Source organism: Aristolochia californica, unplaced genomic scaffold (genome assembly GCF_029961685.1).
Source record: "Aristolochia californica isolate CCGP_79_NKW_82.1479 unplaced genomic scaffold, dmAriCali1.0.hap1 SCAF_16, whole genome shotgun sequence".
Classification (NCBI taxonomy): Eukaryota; Viridiplantae; Streptophyta; class Magnoliopsida; order Piperales; family Aristolochiaceae; genus Aristolochia; species Aristolochia californica.
Window position 1 is genome coordinate 4014108 of NW_027181837.1, and position 20850 is coordinate 4034957.

At 37.5% G+C, this 20850-nt stretch overlaps 4 protein-coding genes and 2 non-coding genes across 6 annotated transcripts; 2 read left to right on the top strand and 4 right to left on the bottom strand.

Annotated features, from left to right (window-relative positions):
- The first annotated feature begins 3247 nt into the window (after window positions 1-3247).
- Window positions 3248-5285, top strand: LOC137953175 (pentatricopeptide repeat-containing protein At2g15690, mitochondrial-like). The gene has a single exon (XM_068800433.1). The coding sequence runs from the start codon at window positions 3287-3289 to the stop codon at window positions 5003-5005; it is 1719 nt and encodes a 572-aa protein (XP_068656534.1). The 5' UTR covers window positions 3248-3286; the 3' UTR covers window positions 5006-5285.
- A 1114-nt stretch (window positions 5286-6399) lies between these two features.
- Window positions 6400-9437, top strand: LOC137953335 (large ribosomal subunit protein eL42). The gene is made up of 5 exons (XM_068800694.1): window positions 6400-6508; window positions 7468-7579; window positions 7679-7746; window positions 8737-8811; window positions 9187-9437. Exons 1-5 carry the CDS (start codon window positions 6506-6508, stop codon window positions 9244-9246), a joined length of 318 nt encoding a protein of 105 aa, XP_068656795.1. The 5' UTR covers window positions 6400-6505; the 3' UTR covers window positions 9247-9437.
- A 2437-nt stretch (window positions 9438-11874) lies between these two features.
- Window positions 11875-12307, bottom strand: LOC137952770 (uncharacterized). Its single transcript, XM_068799834.1, has one exon. The coding sequence runs from the start codon at window positions 12295-12297 to the stop codon at window positions 11989-11991; it is 309 nt and encodes a 102-aa protein (XP_068655935.1). The 5' UTR covers window positions 12298-12307; the 3' UTR covers window positions 11875-11988.
- Window positions 12308-15891: 3584 nt separating this feature from the next.
- On the bottom strand, window positions 15892-15973 carry TRNAS-UGA (transfer RNA serine (anticodon UGA)). The gene has a single exon. It is a non-coding gene; the product is annotated as a tRNA-Ser (tRNA).
- Window positions 15974-16114: 141 nt separating this feature from the next.
- Window positions 16115-16186, bottom strand: TRNAG-UCC (transfer RNA glycine (anticodon UCC)). Its single transcript has one exon. It is a non-coding gene; the product is annotated as a tRNA-Gly (tRNA).
- Window positions 16187-18212: 2026 nt separating this feature from the next.
- On the bottom strand, window positions 18213-19429 carry LOC137953777 (probable strigolactone esterase DAD2). Its single transcript, XM_068801282.1, has 2 exons — window positions 18942-19429; window positions 18213-18856 (listed from the first exon to the last, which is right to left on the bottom strand). Exons 1-2 carry the CDS (start codon window positions 19310-19312, stop codon window positions 18427-18429), a joined length of 801 nt encoding a protein of 266 aa, XP_068657383.1. The 5' UTR covers window positions 19313-19429; the 3' UTR covers window positions 18213-18426.
- Window positions 19430-20850: the final 1421 nt, after the last annotated feature.

Genomic DNA, 20850 nt, shown 5'->3' on the forward strand with positions numbered 1-20850 from the left:
AGATGTGTTAGCAACTCAGATGTGGCATAGTTATTGATTAATATTTTAATGAATATAAGAATTTAGGTTATATTTCACAGGTACTAAATAAATAGGATTTATATCAATAAATAAATAGGGAACTTTATTATAAAAACACTTTCATAAAGGGTAATTTAGGTTATATTTAAACGTGTTGTATTTGTGTTGTATTTGTGTTACTTGAACATGAATTGATTTTATAATTAAATATTGAAACATGTTGTTATTTAAATGTTTACTTTTATAATGTGAATTGTGCACTTTTACAAATCTATCAATTCATGATTAAATATTTTAACAAAGAAATTATTTTATCACGGCTTTAAAAGTATTAACCTAAATTATCCTCTATGAAAGTGTTTTTATAATAAAGTTTCCTATTTATTTATTTATATAAATCCATGACTTTTAATAATATATGTAATTACCAATTTAACAGTGATAATGTAGATATTTTAAAAGTAAGGATTTGATCAAGCATCTATAAGTTATAAAAGTAACCATCTTTGTTTGAGTATTTTTATTTTTATTTTTATTTTTATTTTTAAATTAATTAAATTAATAATTTATTTTACTTTTTAATTATTTATTAATTTATATTACACAAATAACCTTATTTTACTAATAAAACTACCCTATATTTTTATTTATTATATTCATGACTTTTAATACTATATTAAATTACTAATTTAAGAGTGATAATTAAGATATTCTAAAGTAAGAATTTGATCGAGTATATAGACATTATAAAAGTAAAAATTTTTGTTTAAATATTCTATATTTATAATTATTAAATTAATATTTTTTATTTTAACTTATAATTATTATATTAATTTAGGCTAAACTAAAATCTATATTATTTATTAATAAAATACCCTATTTAATTATTTATTATATTAATGACTTTTAATATTATATTAAATTACTAATTTAAGAGTGATAATTAAGATATTGTAAAATTCATAATTTGATTAACTATCAAGACATTATAAAAATAACCATTTAAATAACAAAATTAACTAAATTAATATTTCTTAAAATTTGAAATTATTTAGCTTATTTTTTTAATTAAAAAGTTAAATACAACTATCCTCCTAAAGCTAAATCTATTGTACACACTAACCAAACAAAATATTTTTTGCTATATTTTCCATTCCGTACACTAACACGAAAAGGTAATTCAATTTTACTATTACTAGTTTATTCGCTTTCGCTTTCCTTTCCATTTCATTTCCACTTTAATGGTGGGTTAGCACTTCAAAAGAGAATTACTTAGTGAAAGTAAAAGTGAATTATTTTTCGTTTGCGCTAGTGTGCTCGATGTTAAGTGCACCTGAAAGTATTTTCTTGTGTTAGTACCGAAAATGGAAAAAGTATTGGAAACATGAGAACGAGTTACTTTTTATAATATACTTAAATAAATAATAAACCTAAATAAACATGGTTACTTTCACAATATTAAGTAATTTAATGTAATATTAATATTTTAACATAATAAATAATTAAATAGGGTATTTTATTAATAAATTTAAATAGATTGTAGTTTAGTCTAAATTAATATAATAATTATGACTTAAATTTAAATTACTAATTTAATTAATTATAAAAATAGAATACTTAAACAAAAATATATACTTTTATAATGTTTAGATACTTGATCAATTTTTTACTTTAACAATAACTTAATTATCACTCTTAAAACACTAATTTAATATAGTATTAACATTAATGAATATAATAAACAAATAAATATAGTATTTTATTAATGACATAAGATAGATTTTAGTGTAGATACTTGTCAAGTTCTTATTTTAACAATATCTTAATTATTACTCTTAAATCCCTAATTTAATATAGTATTAATAGTAATAAATATAATAATTAAATAAATATAAGAATTTTTTAATAACATAAGATAGATTTTAGTATAGTATAAATTAATATAAATATGAAAAAATAAAATTATAAGTTTTATTAAGATAAAAAAAATTGAAGGAAGAAAGGGAAATTGAAACCGAACGAGGAGAAATGAGGGAAATCGAAGGGGGTTAGTAGTTGCGAGAGGGAAATCGAAGCCGAAAGGGGAATGGAGAGGATTTGAGACAGCGAGAGGGTTTGGTGTCAAGGGTGTTAAGTGCGGAAAACTAAATTCCTAACTCAGGTGGATCGGAACCACCTAGCTCTGACACCCACTGTTCTCGTTCCCTACGGCTTCTGCCGGGATTCAAACGCGGAATGTGGTGCCCAACTCTGATACTATGTCAAATGCTTAGCCAATAAAAGCCAAAAGACCGGTCTGTTAAGTGTGGAAAGCCAAGTACCTAAACCGTCAGTGGTGGACAAAACCACCCAACTCTGTCAGAGGGTACTACACCACGGCGAGACGACGAATCGACAAAGAGTGAGATGAGGGTTGAGAAATAGAGATGGTCGAGAAAGCGGGACAATTGGGACGAGATGTTGGAATTATGGTTTCAAATATATTATTTATGAAATAAAATTATCATAATTTATAGGCATGGGGCCCACTTCTAGATGCTTTGTCATTGGATGTTCAGTACAGGGAATAATGGCCAGCACATCCCCCTGTAGAGGTAGATTAATTGGGTGCATTGACTTAGTGGACACATCCCTTGGGAATAAGGAGATATATCTCTCTTGAGGGGATGTATCTCTCCGAAGGGGATGCATCCTTATGAATAGTCATTAGTGCCACACCCTTTGGAAATCTATAAAATCCTTTATGGTCTTACAAGTGAGGCTAAGGCTATTTGCATACCCAGTCTGGCTGAACGGGAACAAGTTTATCACTTATAAACGAATTATCAAAGGTTATCTTATGCACTTCAAGTTATATTTATATTCTTCAATATAAAATATATGCTCTCTTTATTCTTCTTACTTCAATTATATGATATATGTATAGCTCTCAGTGAATTATGGAGAATTTAATATTTATTTTATTATTATTAGACATCGAGTGAGAGATGAGGACGGAGGCAAAGTCGAAAGAGAAGAGGGGTGAAAGTGAATGAATTAGGATTAGGGTCGGAAAATCAATTTCACAGAGTGATTTATCCACTTGCACGTACTAACGTTTTTTGGGTCTACTTTCACTTACAAATACACTAACTGGGCCTAAAAGTGCACTAACCCCACTTATTGTACAGCCGGCTTAGTTACTTCAGGTATTAAACCCTATCCCTCTCCTAGATCTGGACACTCAACCCTGCTCTCCTTCTCCATTCGGGCTCTGGCTGGCCTAATGGCGACGCAGTGTGCTGGAATCTCTATAGTCTTCGCCGTGTGCAAGGTACGCTCGTCGACCACTTCTCTATTTCTTCTGGGGTCTCGTAAAACCCTAAACTTTACTCCTTTCCTCCCTCCAAACCTCTCCGTCAAATGTCTCAGCACTTCCACCGCCCCGAATAGCTATCAGCATCCTCATTCGTCCGATTCTAGGGCTTTCCAACGCGATAACGTCGGCGGTGCCCATCAGGGTAATCCGAACCAATGGAATCCTCAAAACCCAAACTGGAGACCGCCCATACCCGATAACAGAAACTGGAATGCGGCGCCCCAAGAAGCAAACGGAAGGTCATTTCCCCACAACCAGAACCAGTGGGGTGCTCCTCAAGACCCAAATGGGAGACCCTTTCCCGACAATCAGAACCAACGGTATGCTTCTCAAGACCCCAACAGAGGGCCCTTTCCTAGTAATCAAAACCAACGGACTCCTTATCAAGATCCCAGTCGAAGACCATTTCCAGATAGCCGAAACCAGTGGAGTCCTCTTCAGGACACGAATAGAAGACCTGTCGCTAATACCCAAAACCAGTGGAATCAGGGAAATCCTGCTGACACTAAGGGACCTAGTGCCCCTGCCCCTACCCCGACTTCCGACCTGATGACATTAATAAAAGAGCGGAAGATCAAAGAAGCAGTTGACGTTTTGTTCAGTGGTGTTGCCCCGGATCCACCAACCCTCGTTTCTCTCTTGCATGCTTGTGATGGTTCAGGGTTTTTAGAAGAAGTGAAAAGAATTCAAGATTTTGTTTTCCGTTCGCCCTTCAGGGCTGATGTTCATATAAACAACGAAGTCATACAAGCATACTCAAGGTGCGGGGGCATGGAAAATGCTCGACAACTGTTTGACAGAATGCCTGATAGAAATTTGGATTCTTGGCACTTGATGGTTAATGGGTATGCTACAAATGTACTTGGAGATGACGGTTTACAGTTATTCCAACAGATGCGAAAATTAGGATTGCCACTAAATGGTGCCACCTTTACTGCGGTTTTATCAGCTTGTGCTAGTGCTGAAGCTATCGAAGAGGGTTTCATTTATTTTGATTCTATGGAAAAGGAATATGGGATTACCCCACAGGTAGAGCATTACTTAGGAATGATAGATGTTTTAGGAAAATCAGGGCATATAACAGAAGCAGAAGAATTCACTGAGAAATTGCCATTTGAGCCAACACCAGCAATTTGGGAATCACTGATGAAATTTGCTCGAATTCATGGTGATCTTGATCTTGAAGTCAGAGCAGAAGAGTTGTTGGTTTCATTGGACCCATCTAAGAAAGTCTCTAAGATCCCAGCTCCGCCACCTAAAGTTCAATGGAGGATCAATATGCTTGAAGGGAAGAACAAGGTCAGCGAATACAGGGCTCCCCCTGTTAAACCAAAGAAAGAAGCAGGTTATGTCCCTGACACAAGATATGTACTTCATGATATTGATCAAGAGGCAAAAGAGCAGGCTTTGCTCTACCACAGTGAGCGACTGGCCATTGCTTATGGTTTAATCAGCACTCCGGCGAGAATGCCACTGAGGATCATCAAGAATCTTAGGATATGTGGGGATTGCCATAATGCAATCAAGATTATGTCCAGAATTGTCGGTCGGGAGCTTATTGTTAGGGATAACAAACGGTTTCATCATTTCAAGGATGGGAAATGCTCTTGCAATGATTATTGGTGAAGTGGATTAAACTCGTCCAGATTTCTTGTCCAGAAATGTGACCTTGAGGCCATGGATGGTAGGAATTGTATCATTCTGATCTTTTGAGCTCTTATATCAGATGTGCCTTTTGCTTTATCCCTGTGATAAAAGGTGACCTTAGTTTAATGCAATGTTATTTTTTATTATGCAAAACACAACCTTCACGTTTCATTCTTACTTCTATTTGACGAACTTTGTAGACTTTGATACTGGTAAGAGCTAAAATATGTGGTGGCAAAAGAGGTTGTCCCTCATTCGACATCCTCCTCTCCAGTAAGTTTGTTTCTTGTGATGGAAAAAAAAACATCTCTGAGGACCATATAAGGCTAATATAATTCTGATCGCAAAAGCTTGTATAATACAATCATGCCTGGATTCACATTTTTTCTTTGTCTTTTTCTGTCGTTCCAAGACTCACATTTACAACAGCATTGGGTGTTTAGTGGTAGTTTAATAGGTTTTCTTGAAGCTATCTGTAGTTGGTTCAGTAGTTTGGTTCTTCGCAGCTACAATATTTTGTTCCAAGCTCTATAATACAAAGTTGTGTTACTGCTTCCAACTCTAACCGTGTACTGGCTTTTAGCTGCAGTTAATCTGGGTTGGATTTCTTCCCAGTTGCCATTATCGTGCTGTGCTTTGTTGTTGAAATTGCTGAGGTAGGACGCCTGGAAAGAAATCTAACTTTTCTGTGCAGTAACACAACCCTGAAGTTCTTACGGAAAAACACAAATAAATATTACAAGGATGGAGCTTGTAGCAGTAATTGGCAACTCAATTGACAATAGTTCAAAGGGTATAAGCTTGACTGTATTCACCCTATCGCAATCCACTGATATTATCGCAATAAAGCAAACTACTATGAAAGTACCGGATTTAACTTCAAATAACAACTGGGGCTCTTTTCTTTTCAAACATATCACAAATAAGAATATGAGAATTTGATCATTATTATTCTTAAAATTAGTTAGTGAAAATTAAATTCTTTTTTACTATTTTTGGAAATAATAATGGTCAAACTTTCATTTTCTTTTTTTTTTCGTGGGTTCTACGCTCCATGTGTCTTCCTACCCTCATTTACCCTGCACCCGATCTTTCTTCTCTTTGTTCTTTTCACTACACTTTTCATTATGTACACTAACACAAAAAAAAAGTACTTTCGTTAGGGAAAATAGATTATCCTATAATTATCTAGGTGATCTACTTTCTAAGTGCACTAACCCTCCTTTAATGCAGAGTGTTATAGTTTCGAGAATATAAACATGTTCTTACCCCCAACTGGCCGGGTCGACTCGGTGGGTCGACTAGGCGGGTCGGAATGCCGAGTACGAACACATCGAACCCTGCTATAGACCGACCCAAACTCGCAGAAATATAAGCATGTTGACAATCGAAGACAAACCCTAGCTTGCCTTGCCGTTTATCCTCTCCTTGGGGCGTTTAGCCGTTGCAGCGGGCACTGAACAGCTTGGAGAGAGCAAAATGGTACTCTTATCTACCTTCTTTGCGTATGATTTTTTACTTCTAGAATCCCTTCTTGTTGTTTTACTTTCGTGGTAGTCAAAAGAGTTGTTCCCTCTTGTTACTCAATGGTGTTTATCTTTTGATCTTGCGGTTTTATTGTTTTTCTTTTGGTCTTCTGGATGCAATGTACGTTCTTGGTTTCGACTTACTGTTTCGTGTCTCTCGGGGTTTTGAATTCTGCAATACTTATATTTTCCATATTTTTAAGCTTTGGCACGAATTTTAATAGTACCCCAATGAATCGTGTTTACTTTTATGTTTTGGTATGGACAGGATTGTTGAAATTCGGGTGTGTGACTATGTTAAAGGAAATTCTTTGTTCCTTAAACTTGAGGAGGTACCGTGAAAGTACAATTATGAACGGCTCTTAAATAAACTGAAGGAATAAGGCGCCATGAAAAACTCATACTATGAAGGTGGGGGGAGGGTAGGGGGACGGGTCTGTAGTTTGCTGATTGGAACTATTAAGAATTTGATGTGATTGATGGGTAGCTTTGGGAAACTTATTTACTAAATCGTTATTAAAGAATGGTAATTCTTACGCCAAAGTGTGATTGAAAGTAGTAGACCACGTTCTTTCAGAATTTGAGAAGAAATTTTTTGCAAGTGTCTTCATGTTCTAAAAAAATGCATATGATTCAAAAAAAAAAAAAAATTCTTCATGATGCTTTATTTCCCATTTTCTCATTTTCCTTGGCTTATTTGGGTAATCTTAGTTTCTTTTATTTAGTATTTATTATTTGCTTATAGTTTTTTACTTTGGAGCTGGTGTTGGTTACTTTTACATTCTGCACTCAATTGTGTTATACTATTCTGGTAGGCCCTAATCATGGTGCTATAGTGAGCTGATATGGCATTATCGGTGGTTTAATTCTTCCTATCTCAACATCATCTTTTGTAATTTCTTATTCTTGGTGTAGGTGAACGTACCCAAAACAAAGAAAACATATTGCAAGAACAAAGAGTGCAAGAAGCACACTTTGCACAAGGTTACCCAATACAAGAAAGGAAAGGATAGTCTTGCTGTTCAAGGTGGGTCCATGGCCATTCCTATGCTTCACAGTTATTATGTATCAGTCGAGGCCTTTCTGACTGTTGGATGTACTCATACTAGCAATGTCTATTTTTCAGGGAAGAGACGGTATGACCGCAAGCAATCAGGATATGGTGGTCAAACTAAGCCTGTCTTCCACAAAAAGGCAAGTTTCTGAACTTTGTAGCATTAATTACTGCAATCAACTTGGTTAATAAACTGATTTCCTTTTTAAAAAATAAAATGGAGAAGCCCTAATTTGGTTAATAGTCATTGATGGATATTTCTGTGGAGAAGGGTGATAGCTTTTATCATCACTGTTTGCAGTGTATACATATCGATTATTTGATGCCCTTATAGATTTATTATTGAGTTATCTTAATTTATTATTGGAATGGAAGAATCCTAATTTGATTATTTGATGTGGGTATTTTTTTTCAGAAAATGAACAGTTTTTATTTTTACTCTTTCCAATAAATGATCTAATTGCTTGATTACTATAGCTTTGAGTCTCATATGATTACTTAATGTTAGTGGATTTTGTGGAGAATTGGTGCTTTGTTTTTATGATTCTGAATGTGGAAGAAACCTTATCGGGTTAATTGTTGGCAGTGATTTTAGTTCAAGAAGTGAGTAGCTTTTATCTTTACTAGTTGCAGTGTATAGATAAATCTTTAGGACTAAAATACATGATTATTATACATCTCAAATTTTATGTAATTAATTAATTTTTTGAGAATGAGCCACTTTTGAAAATTGGTGATTTATCATACGTCTCTGGGTTTCTGGCATTTTACACAGTGTTGAAAAACAACTGCAAAGGCAATTTGGTCATTTCAACTTACCTTCACTTTTATATCTTGATGTAATCTTGTTCCTTTTGTTGAATTATGCATATAGTCATGTAAATAAGACATGTAGAGTGGGAGATATAAGAAGATTAGGGTTTCATTTAAGTGAAGGGTATACTTGTAATTTTTTATTTTTTCACTTAATAAATAAGCCTGGGGAGATCAGTTTTGAGCCATTCTCTCCACTCTCTCTTCTCCTCTCTTTCTCTCTCCTTATTTTTCATACATAGTTTGATGGGTAGCAGGAGCACCCCCTCTCAATTTTAAGTATTGTTAACATTAATAATTTGGTTCTGCTGTAACAGGCAAAGACAACCAAGAAGATTGTGCTGAGGCTACAGTGCCAGAGTTGTAAACATGTCTCCCAGCATCCAATTAAGGTATGGTGCTTCTCTAACTTGATTAAGAGACATGGTGTTTTTCTGTTCATGCAAACACCACTTCTAGTGTTCATTGAGTTGACTTCAATTTGGGCCTGGATGATTTGGTTCAAGGAGTTTTGACTTGCCCAAATCAGGGCTCCAATATAGGGGTAAGAGTTCACCTGAGGAGTTTCAAGTCAACCATTTTCGCACAAACGTTTGAGTTGTTCGATCTATCCTGTGTCTCTGCAATGTTAGGGTAGGATTGCCCGTTTGGATCCATTTGAGGGTGCTTCCATGCAGGACTGATTATGGTGCTACTGGTTTATTTTCTTACTCAGAAAATTGACTAATAAGCATGACTGCTGATTTGGAAATATGTTTTTCTTGCAGCGATGCAAACACTTTGAAATTGGAGGAGACAAGAAAGGCAAGGGTACTTCACTATTTTAAGTGCCATGAGTCATGGCTACTGGTATTAGTTGTTTGTTAGGGACGTAATACGAAAACTGCATGTTTAGTATGTTAAGATAAGCTCCTGATTTGCTTTTGTTTTTCTCGTGTTACTTAAATTCTTGCACAGACAGTTTCATAATTGTGCCTATCGAAATTCTGGAAACGGATGAGCTTGTTATTTTACTTCATCTATGAGCAACCGTGCTCTTGCGGAACATTCCATTTCTGGAACACCTCTAACAGAGGAACAAATAGTCAATTTTGAGAGAACTTACTGTCAGCCTCTTTCAGATATGAATCTATCTGATTCAGAAGGGAAGAACTTGCGTCAGTTTCTCATTTTCAATTCAAACATGGGTTTGATTCACACTCCATGTTCTGAGAAATACTTACCATTTATGCTCGCTGTTTAAGTAAACAGAATATGTAGAAGAAAGAGTCGAGGAAGTGAGCTACGGTTAACTGAGCTATGGAATACTGGATGAGCAGCATAATTAGAAGTAGTCGTGCAAGTATGCAAAATATGATACAAAAGCAAACTAGGAGAAAATATTTGTAGTTGGTCGATCTACAAACAAAAGAATGAAGTGAACAGAAGGGGTGGCTTCCTCCCGTCTGCCTCCTTTGTCGCCGTTCGCCGACAGGTCTTCCCCCCTTCCCCGCACGTGTGAAATCTTAAACACGATTTCGCACGTGTGAAAGTCACACTAAACAAGTTAAAAAAAAAACTTTGTACCCTCTTCATGGTTTTTGAAGAAATTGAAAATATATTTTAGTAGAAATATGTTTTAGATATTATTAGTGTTTTTTTTAATAAATATTGAAAAAATATTTTTTGTAGAAATATAGGGACTATTAGTGTTTCTGTTTTTTAAAAATATTTTTTTAATTAGAAATTCTTATTAAAAAATTATATAATTTTCTAAGTGAGATTTTCTTGCCAAGATGGGTTAGAAAACTGTATAGAAAATTTTTGAATAAGTATTTGACTGTTTATGTTATAATACTTTTAGCATGAGGCAATTTTCATAACAATTTTGTGTTTGACATTTTATTTGATTAAAATTTTATCGATAAGTATAATAATATATTAGATTGATTATTAATTTTTATTTATTTCCCTAGAAGAGGCAATAAAAGGTCCATTTAACTTTCCTAAGAAATTTTTAAAATATTTATTATAATTTTCTAGTAAGTCTCTAATAGTAATAGGATTTTATTTAAAAGTTGTTTTGGAAATATTTATCTTAGGAATATGTTAAAACATTTCTAGTTTTTCCTAGAATATAAATTTTCAATCAAGGGCACTAAGGAGGCCATAGTAAATTTATGATCAGACTCAAAAATTACAAAATAAGCTAGACAATATTTTGGGTAAAAAAATAATATTGGTGGGTTATAATCCATTATCGAAATTCAATCCCGAACCTCCCCTATCATTCTTTTTTAAAAAATATATGCATAATTTTATAGATAATTTATTTGACATATATTTTATGTAGAATATTAAATATAGGTTAAACCTCGAACTCGATTAAAATTATTTCGCTCGAGCTCGATTACAATTTTAGACTCGAGGCTAGGTCGGCTGGAGTTCAAGTTCGAAATCTTTAAATCAAGCTCGGCTCGAACATAGGAAGGTTCAGCCTCTGTTGGATTCGATGTCACCCTTACACCTAATTTTAAGTAGAGGTTATGCCCAATTTTAAGTAGAGGTCATACCCAATTTTATGTACAAGTCATGCCCAATTTTATGTAAAATATATGTATAATTTTATATACAATTTATTTGACATATATTTTTTGAAAAATTTTAAATATATGTTAGAGCTCGAACTTGAGATATATAATTTTTGAAAAGTTTTAAATAAATATTGGAGCTCGACTCGAACTCGGTTAAAATTATTAGGATCGAGCTTGATAATAATTTTAGGTTCGAAGCTAAGCGTAGCACGAACTCAAATTCAAAATATTTAAATCAAACTCAACTCTAATATAGGTAGGTCGGGGCGCTGCTCGTATCGATGTCACCCCTGACCCCAAGAAACCCCGTGAACCTCGCAATTTTCATCCAGTTCAGTTGCGTTATGAATCTATCGGTGCAACGGGACGGAAAGTGAAAGTGATTACCCAAAATAATTAGTATGCACCCGTGAAAGTCAAATATGAGGGTTCACACGCTCACTCGATGCTTTCTGCGTTCTCCTCTCTCGACACTTCCTGTTTCCCAACCCTCATCTCGTCTCTCTCTTCTCCCTCGACGTTATGCTCTTTGCCATGTTGTCGTGCCCGTGACGCCTTCTTCTCGGCTATGTCGCCGAACCCTATAAAAGTTCATGAGATTCTCTTTTTACGCTTTTCAATTAAGTTTTTTTTTTTCTGGATTTTGATTGCAGCCTTCTGTTTGTTGGCCACAAAAAGCCAGACAGATTTTCAACGACGCGTCGAATCCACTATCTTTTATGTGTCTTTCCAGCTTGAACACGTTGAATGGAAAGAAAAACAAGCAGACGCGACCATCAGCCAAAGAAATTGAATCGGAGAAGACAAAAGATAGATATGTAACATTTGCAACAAATAAAAATGAATTCCATTATGAATATATTTCATTTACAGCAGCTTCCTTTCACGAACAAGAGTAAACAACATCAACAAATCCAATCAAACACTTGCAAACTTATCGACTATTTTTCATTTACATTTTTCGCTGATTATTACCAGATTCTGTCTTTCCCATTCTCAATGCCGCCTCCTCAACGCCTGCTGGGGCTCTGTCGTCTTCGTCGTGCCGGGAAGAACGACCGGTCCACCGAAACCACCTGATAGCGGCTGGTGATCCGTACCGGAAACCCAGTCCCGCAGGTCGGATACCGGCGGCTGATAATCCGACCTTGTCCGCCGGTGTGAAGACCCCTCGTACGAGGCCTCCTCCCTCACCGTTAATGGGTAGAGGCAATTCCGGCTTGACCCCTGGGAGAGGGAACGGTACTTGCTGCGGTCTCTGTTCCTCTTGATTGCATGAAGAACATAAGGAATCAAACCTTCCATTCCTTTCCTCTTCTTCTTCCTGCTGCTTTGCTTCGCTTTCGCTCTGCTCTCGATGAGCTTAATGAGGAATGTCAGAGGAGGGGTTGGCGTATTTATAGCGACTTAAATGATGGAGGAAAGTATAAGGAAACAAACAAAAAGATAAAGATGATTACGGAGCATGAATATCCATTTGGAATCAGATTAAGCAGGAGAATCATTAAACAAAGGTCAAAACTTTGACCCTTGAAGCCATTTTGAGCACATTCACCTTTTAATTTTCAGTCGGTCAATACCAAACTCTTTTGCCCACCTTCTTCCAAAGAAAAAAGAAAGTCAGAGACAGAGATAAATGGTACTAAAAATGGCTCAAATTTGGGCTCTCAAGGAGGTATAATATCACAAATTACGCCACTCTGGTATGTTCTGTTTGGTGTAAAAATAAGGTTATTTGAGAGATTCAGAAGAGATGAGATGAATTGGGGAGGTTGACACCAGGTGAAGGAAGGGGAAGCTTCGGAAACGATGGGCTGGACTGCACTTGAAGTTGAAGCACACAGATACGTATGTAAAACCGTGGCGTTAGAATTTGGAAGATTTCTTTAGTCAAACGCTCCTCCGTCTTCTTGTGTGAGAAGGCAAAGTGGTAATGGCTGCGGCTGCGGCAGTGCTACGCGCTTCGCCCACAGAGCTGTTACTTGTTGGACTGAATCCGCTGGAATGCTCGTTGAATTGGATAAAACCGTTGCTTGTGTAGGTGCCACTGTAAACAATTCTCTGCCTCCCTGTAAACCAGAGAATTGAATTGGGTAAACCCGACAATTCTCCACGCCTTCCCTGTAAACCCGACCTATCTCTGCCTCGTCCCTACAGGTTGGTTTAGGGAAACCCTAGTGGGTTTTTTCCTGCCCTGTCACCCTATGGCGTGAAACCAGACCTGATCCATCCCCATCCGCATCCATACTCATCAGTTTTCTGGTGCTTAATAAGTTGACAATCTCTTAATTATGTGTTATTTGACTAAGCCACCTTGGCATTTGACGTATGATTATGAGTTAAGCTGGTTTATTTGAGAAACGCTTGCACTTCTTAAGCTTGGAAGTGAAGCTTTTCTAATGACTTCTTTTTGAGTACATAATCCCCCGTACTTCCATGTTCTCATCGTTCACGGAATCAGGCTGCTCGTCACTGGTTTCGATTCCTTGAAAGCTCATCCGTTTTTTCTTCAACTGCCATGAACGTCTTGTTCCGGATCTGATCCATGCACTGAGTAAGATAAGATTGGTCATTTCTTGGGGCCATCGACAAGCATCATTTACAGAACATGAAAATATTTGCTTATTGATTTCCCCGTTTCTGTATGTATCAGATCCTATCAAACAAAATTTAATACCGCAAACAACTGGAAGGAGTTGGTGCTCGTGTTCTTCGCTCCAACTTATTTAATTCTTCTGCTTATCAAATACATAAACAACCTCCCTTTGATTAAAGCATTATATTAGCCTATCAGAGACTTCATCTCTGCTTCATTAATCCTTATCTCTTCAAGCTTCCCGCTTCAGTTTTAATGGGGAACTGCCACTCGTTTTGTTACTCTTTTCTGTCAAGATCTTTGCCCTCAACGTACCTTTCTATGGTTCCTTTCCTCCGTCAGCCGGAGCAGCTCAGCCTTGACATAGAGGAACAGCTTAATCATGCCAGAGACCAGCTCAACCAGGCCACAAAGGAGCAGCTCGACCATGCAAGAGATCAGATCAACCAGGCCACAAAGGAGCAGCTCGAGCAGGCCAGAGACCAACTCAACAATGTCCAAGGGCAGCTGGTTGACGCAGGACAGACATTCAAGGAAGCCATCACTGCGGGTATCGATAAATCATCTTCTTCCATTACGAATTACTTGCCTCATGAGTTAAATCCAAAGAATATCTTCCCCGGAAGCATGATCCCAGAGCAGACAGTCAAGGAAACTATCACCGGGGTTATCGACCAATCATCTGCTACCATTACGAAGAACTTGCCACAGTTGAACCCAAAGAATATCTCCCCCGGAAGCATCATTCCAGAGCAGACAGTCAAGGAAACTATCACCGGGGTTATCGATCAATCATCTTCTACCATTACGAAGAACTTGCCACAGTTGAACCCAAAGAATATCTTCGCCGGAAGCATGATTCCTCGTGGAATTTAGAGACACCGAATGTGGCGCTGGGGAGGTTCTATCATCTGGTAAACCCTTTTAATATGGATAAATATTGATTTCTCTTGTTCATGGACGCTGTTCATGTTTGTATCCTCTGTGTTTTGTGAAGACATGGTTCAAGGAAACCATGTTTTCTGCTCAAGAAAATCGAGCTTTGACAGGCTCACTTGTGTGTTCTACTTTTCTCTCATTTACCTAGCTTGAGAAATCCCTGTAGAACAAGCCATAATTTCTTTCTGATTGATGGATTTCCATAAGAAAAAATTTGATAGTTGATTGGTTGAAATTTAAGGGTGAAGCTTAAAGGCTATTTGAAATAAGAAATAATGTAAAAATTACCAAAAAATAAAGTAAGCATTGATAAATATTATTAATTTTGAAAGCAGATTTGTGATGAAATAAAGCTTTCTCTTAACATGTTATTTTCTAACTCAACATGTACATAACTTGATGAACCAAACACCAATAAGTGATCAAAGCATACCTCTTTTTGAGTCAATGCCTCCTCTGGTAACCCATTGTCTAGGGCATAAGAAGAAGATCAATTGTGCAAAGATCTAGAACGATCGTAGTAGACCACAATAGAATCTTATGCTCCTCGTTCGCTCCTGTGTGGTTCTGTTCATACACTCAACAACACCATTCAGCCATTCTGCTTTGACTGTCGGGGTGTAGTAAGCAATTTTTTTATTCCATGTTTGTCATAGTAGGATTAAAATTTTCTTCTACAATATGCACCACCATTTTCAGATTTCGTGCACTTTAATTTCTATCTTGTCTCATTGTCAACAAGAGTTTTCCATTTGATAAATAAAGAAAACACATTAGATTTATTTTTGTAAAAAATAAGCCTATAACTTGAGTGTAACATCATCAATAAAATTAACAAAATAATACGTACCTCGTAGAGAAGAAACTTCGGTTGGTCTACAAACATCAATATGAACCAATTCAAGGCGTGACATGACATCCTACATTGAGGACGATGTGGCTTCCCAATGATGCGGTGGGTGACATGTTGTTAGACTCTTCAGGTTTTGATGTGGTTTGATGACGTGACACCACTTAAGCGGTCAAAGCTTATTATTTAAAAAAAAGGGTAGTTCAATAAAAATTCCTACTTTTTAGTTAGGTAATAATCTAAAGAGTACATCAATTTTTAGAAATTAGAATAAAATTTTAAATTATTTAGTAGTTTAATTTTATAAGAAAGGAATGTTGCTTCCAAAAACATAAAAATAAAATAAAATTAGTAAATATCTTTCCACTAGAATATATGAACATAAAAACTAGACTAAGGAGTAATTATAGCTTGAATTTTGAAAATTTTGAAGTTTTTGTATTGTAATGGTAGATATAAGCCTGATGTCAATTGCGGAAATATACATGAGCTTTAATTAAAAAAAATATGTCACCGTCGACAGCAGGGTTCGAACCTGCGCGGGCGAAGCCCAACAGATTTCAAGTCTGTCTCCTTAACCACTCGGACATATCGACTGTTGATCCTCTCTGAGAAACATAATATTAATAGCCTGTATCTACATTTTATTATGAAATGTTCTCGTCGGTCGTGAAGATTTTTTCCATTCACAGCTCAAAAACATTGGCATCAGAAAAGAAGAAAAAGAGAGAGTAAACTGCGTCTGCCGGGAGTCGAACCCGGGTCTATTGCTTGGAAGGCAATTATCCTAGCCGTTGGACTACAAACGCTACGATGGCCATAACCATGTATTTTGATATAGATCTCGTATCAACAGGTTTGTCTCTGTAAGCGAACTCTCCCTGAACTGCAAGTCCATTTCGCCGCCAAAGAAATGGCAAGCTCTGTGCTCTGAGCTGATATTGAAACAGATAATCTATTGATTTTAAATGAAAAGCTTGATCCTCTATTTTATATTCTCTCTTCTAAACTACTTACTGTACGTTGCATCAAGGAGAACGGCGGCCTCTTCCACTGAAACGAGCGACTGCGAATGGTAGCTTCACTGTGAAGGGTGCACAGTCCCCCTCGATCCCAAGGCACCCAAAGTACTCCCAAAAACCGAAACACTGGGTAATTCCGATTGTTGCTTAACGAAATTCATTCCTTACAAGACCAGTTTAGTGAAAGCTAGCGGCCTTATCATGGAACCAAAATATGCAGCGGCTCTTCTGCAAGTACAAGAAAACAGTTTCCATGTACGCTGCAGCTTAGAACACGCTCCACAGGCAAAGCGATTCAGTCCTTTGAGAGTCACTGAAATTGGTAAGAGAACTAGCATTCCTCCGAGGGACGTCGAAATGGGTTCACGCTCAGTTCTGTGTGCGCTTTGATCCTATTCTCATATGTTGCTGATGGGGAACTGATGGCAGTATGGTAAGCTCCTCCGTCTTTCAGAACTGAGTTCCCACATCGGTGGCCGATCGATGGACGGATGCAAAGCTCTTCCTCTTCAGTAGGTTAACGACGGATTGATGATTAGAGGCGGCGGACGATCCGATGAACAAGGTGCTCGAGCTTGGTCGCACAACCTGACTGCTCCAGCAACCAGAAATGCAAGCCTCTTCCCACTGTAAGTTCTTCTTCTTTTTACTACTGCTAGAGAATCCTTTATCCACCGTACTTGACGAAACGTTAGATGATCCGCTAATTTGAAACTGCGTTTCCTTGTAAAAATTGAGCAGTCTTTCAGGTTTCGCTTTGTGAGTGATGCCAGAATCCGAGGGATATCATCTGTACACAGCAAGTTAGATAGGTGATTTGCAGCCTGAAATCCAAACTAAGATGGGTTTTTGATGAACTTTCTCAACAAAAATGAAAAATTCACTAGAAAGGTTCTGTTATATTAAATAAAAATAAAAATGACAAAGAAATAGGTAAAACAATTTTCAAATTGAGTTTGAGAAATCATTTTCCTTTTCTTTTTTCTTTCCTTTGTTTTTTTTCATTTTTTTTCCTTCTTGATTTTTTTCATTTTTTTTCCTTCTTCTTGATTTTTCCTATAGCAGAGAAGAGCACAAAATGTAGGAATTTCTCTTAGACCTTTTCTAGGAAATGCTGGGAAGATATGTTTCCATGGACCAATAAGGTCTTATGTTTCCTAAATATATTTTTACTACAAAAATCATATAATTTTTCTAGTAAGATTTTTCAAGCTAGATGGGTCGAAAAACCATACGAATTTTTTTTGAATAAATATTTAATAATTGATGCTATAATATTTCAGCACCAAGGTAATTTGGTAGTTGATATTTTATTTTACTAAAAATTTATCGACAAGTTTGGTAATTTATGAGATTAATTATTAATTTTTATTTATTTCCCTAGAAAACGCACTAACAGGTTCATTTAATTTTCCTTGAAATTTTTTAAAACTTTTCGTATAATTTCCTAATAACGTACTAATCGGATTATCTAAACGTTTCTTCAAGATGTGTATCGGGATATAAATTTTCAACCAAGAGCACTAACAAGAGAGTGTACCATTTTCCTTTTCTTTTTCTCTTTAGAGGAGAAGAGAAAAAATGCAAGAATTTATCCCAATGAATTCTCATTTTTGTTGGGAAAAACTCTTCCTTTGTTTTTTTTTTTTTTTCTTTTCTTTCTTCTCCTTCTTTCCATGTTTTTCCTACTTCTCCTTTTTCTTTTCCCCTTTTTATCTTTTGTCCTTTCTTCCTCGGCAGGAATCTCCTTTGTCGTTGCTATGGAAGAGGACCCACATAGCGTGCATAAAAAAAAGAAAAAAAATTGAAGAAAACTGAAAAAGGTAATTTTTGGATAGTCAGGAAAGATAGGGTAGAATCTTAAGTCTCATCTCATAGTGGCAGTTATGTAAATCAAAGGAGTGTAAATAAAATAAGCTTCGCATACTGATATATAAAGCTCAGCCCGACACGAGGCGACACGAGGGCTCTCCCCGCCAGAATGCCCTGTAACTTGGTAATGGGACCCCCCCGTAGGGACCGGATTGTCATCTCGGAAGCTGTCGACGCAGGACCCGAACGACCAGCTGCGGCGCGCTCAGATGGGGCAGGTGCCCCTCTGTACGAAGGATCTCCACCGTGTTCCGACCCCCCAGGTGGTTCTTCAGGTACATCGCCACTGACACCGGCACCGACACGTCGTTGTCCCCCTGAATGATGCAACAGGGCACGCTCACTTGTCCCAGAATCCCCCTCAAGTCGCTGTTGAACACCGTCCGGGACACGAACAGCGTTATGTCCGGCCTCATGTTGAACAGCGTCCGGCTGAACTCTCTCACCGCCTCCGGCACGTCCGCCCCCACCGCCAGCGGCGCGTATCCGTCCACGAACGCCTTATAGTTTGCCTCCATCGCCGTGAACACCTGCTCGATCTCCGCTTGCTCGAAACCCCCTTGGTAGTTCGTGTCATTCAAGAATCTGTTATAAAAAAATAAACAAAAAAAAAATGTTGAAAAGGGTGTTTAGTTCGGGCACGGGCGAATGTGGGTTTCTTAATTCTTACCTCGGGGACGCTCCGATGAGGACGAGCTTGTTGAACAGCTGGGGTCGTCGGATTGAAGCCATGATACCGATCGTGGCCGAGACGGAGTGACCCACGAATGAACAGTTCTGGACTCCCTTGGCGTCCAGTATGTAGAGGAGATCATCCACGTAGGCCTCGAGGGAGGTGTACCTTTCGAAGTCGAAGTGATCTGGGTTAACGCTCCCAGCGCAAATGAGATCGTAGAGAATGACCCGGTAGTCCCTTACGAAGTAAGGAACTATTTTCTGCCAAACTGATTGATCCGTCCCGAAGCCATGTGAGAGAACGAGGATCTTCTCCCCTCTCCCTACATCTGTCACATTAAGTATCTTCAGCAGGTCGACCCCCATGTTCCTGATTCTGTTGGATATTGGTTTCGAAAGAGGAACGAGGAAGGGGGAAGAAGAAGGGCTCTGCGAGTTTCTGCTTTTGTTCTATCCGAACAGGAAGTCTGATCGTCTGGAAAATGGTTGGATATGTGTGTGAGCGTCCCTTTGTCCCCAGCTGGGGTATTTATATTGTGGCTTTAAATATTTGTCCAAAAAGGGTTTTGGCTTTTCAACTTCTCCACAGCAATTATCCAATAGGAAGTGCCTATGCTGATAATGTGGTGTGTACCAGAGCATACTCCAGCTCGTGGTGTGTACCAGAGTAAGTGATCTAAAGTATGGAACTGGTACATGCATACCAGAGGATCAAAAAATTGACAACTGAAGTGGACCACTCATTCTTGCAGTTTTACAAGTGACAGTTTGTAGGAACCTTGCAAGGAATTGACAATCTCACAGTGGTGGTGGACTGTCTGCTCTGCAGATATAGAGATAAGGCTAGACAGCAGATACCCAGTTCTACTAGTGGACTGACCATCTTGATGGGAATGGCATTGTTCAACGTACACCCAATGACACACTGTGTGTACTCTTCAAACCTTGCAGAACTTTTTTCAGTTTCTTTGAAAACTCTAGAGTCTAGGTGAAAGTAAAATTCTGTAGAAACTGGGTTGGAAGGTTTCAGATGTACTGAGACATTTAAGGCTTTTTTGTGGTTGGTGGTGTTTGGTACTCTGCCCTCTACTTTCTTTTATTGATTAATAGTTTACTGCCATTGTGATGACTGAGTTGAAGGTTGTACTCCCTAGGCAGGTACAACCATAGGCCATCACTGTCTACACTAAATCAGAGCTTATAGTGGGGTTCTGTATGCACCACATGTAGATGTGCACTATCACAAACATGTAACGAGATTTCTTAGGTTCATGTTTCAACATCTTTTTGAGCCTTAACCATGTCTATACAGCTGCTTCAACCGTATGCCCTTTGCCCTAGTTCTGTATGTTGTCAAAGACTCTAGATCCCAATTATTCTAAGAGCAGACCGGAATGGAAATGGATCATGCGGAAGACCTCAACAATAGTTGTAAATGGTGATGATGATGAGGAGTCAAAAAACTTAATGAGTCGACCAAGCCTGAGATCAACTTCACCATGAGAGAGCAGTCAAAAAGCATCTTTAAGCCTGCCCTCATTTCTATCTCTGGAAGACTGTAACAAAAGAGTGGGTATTAATTGAACACATTTCAGGTCCCTTTCCCTGTCATTCAGTTCATCATAATCCATATCTGGGGCCCTCCTCCATTAGGGTTTCGCTTTCAAGTCTTTTTCCATTCACTAAGTTATATGTTCCACATCCAAAGAGTAGTTCTATGCATTTATAACCTTCCAATGAAATGTAGAACAATCTTGTACTTGGGTTCAGTGGACTTACCCACAAATGGTTAATCATTTGATGTTTGATCCTTGTGGTACTGTGCAGTCACATTAGCCATCTGATAGGGTTGGGAGAATCTGATTCAAATCCGTTGCTCCTTTTCATGGATCTCCAGGGGCCCT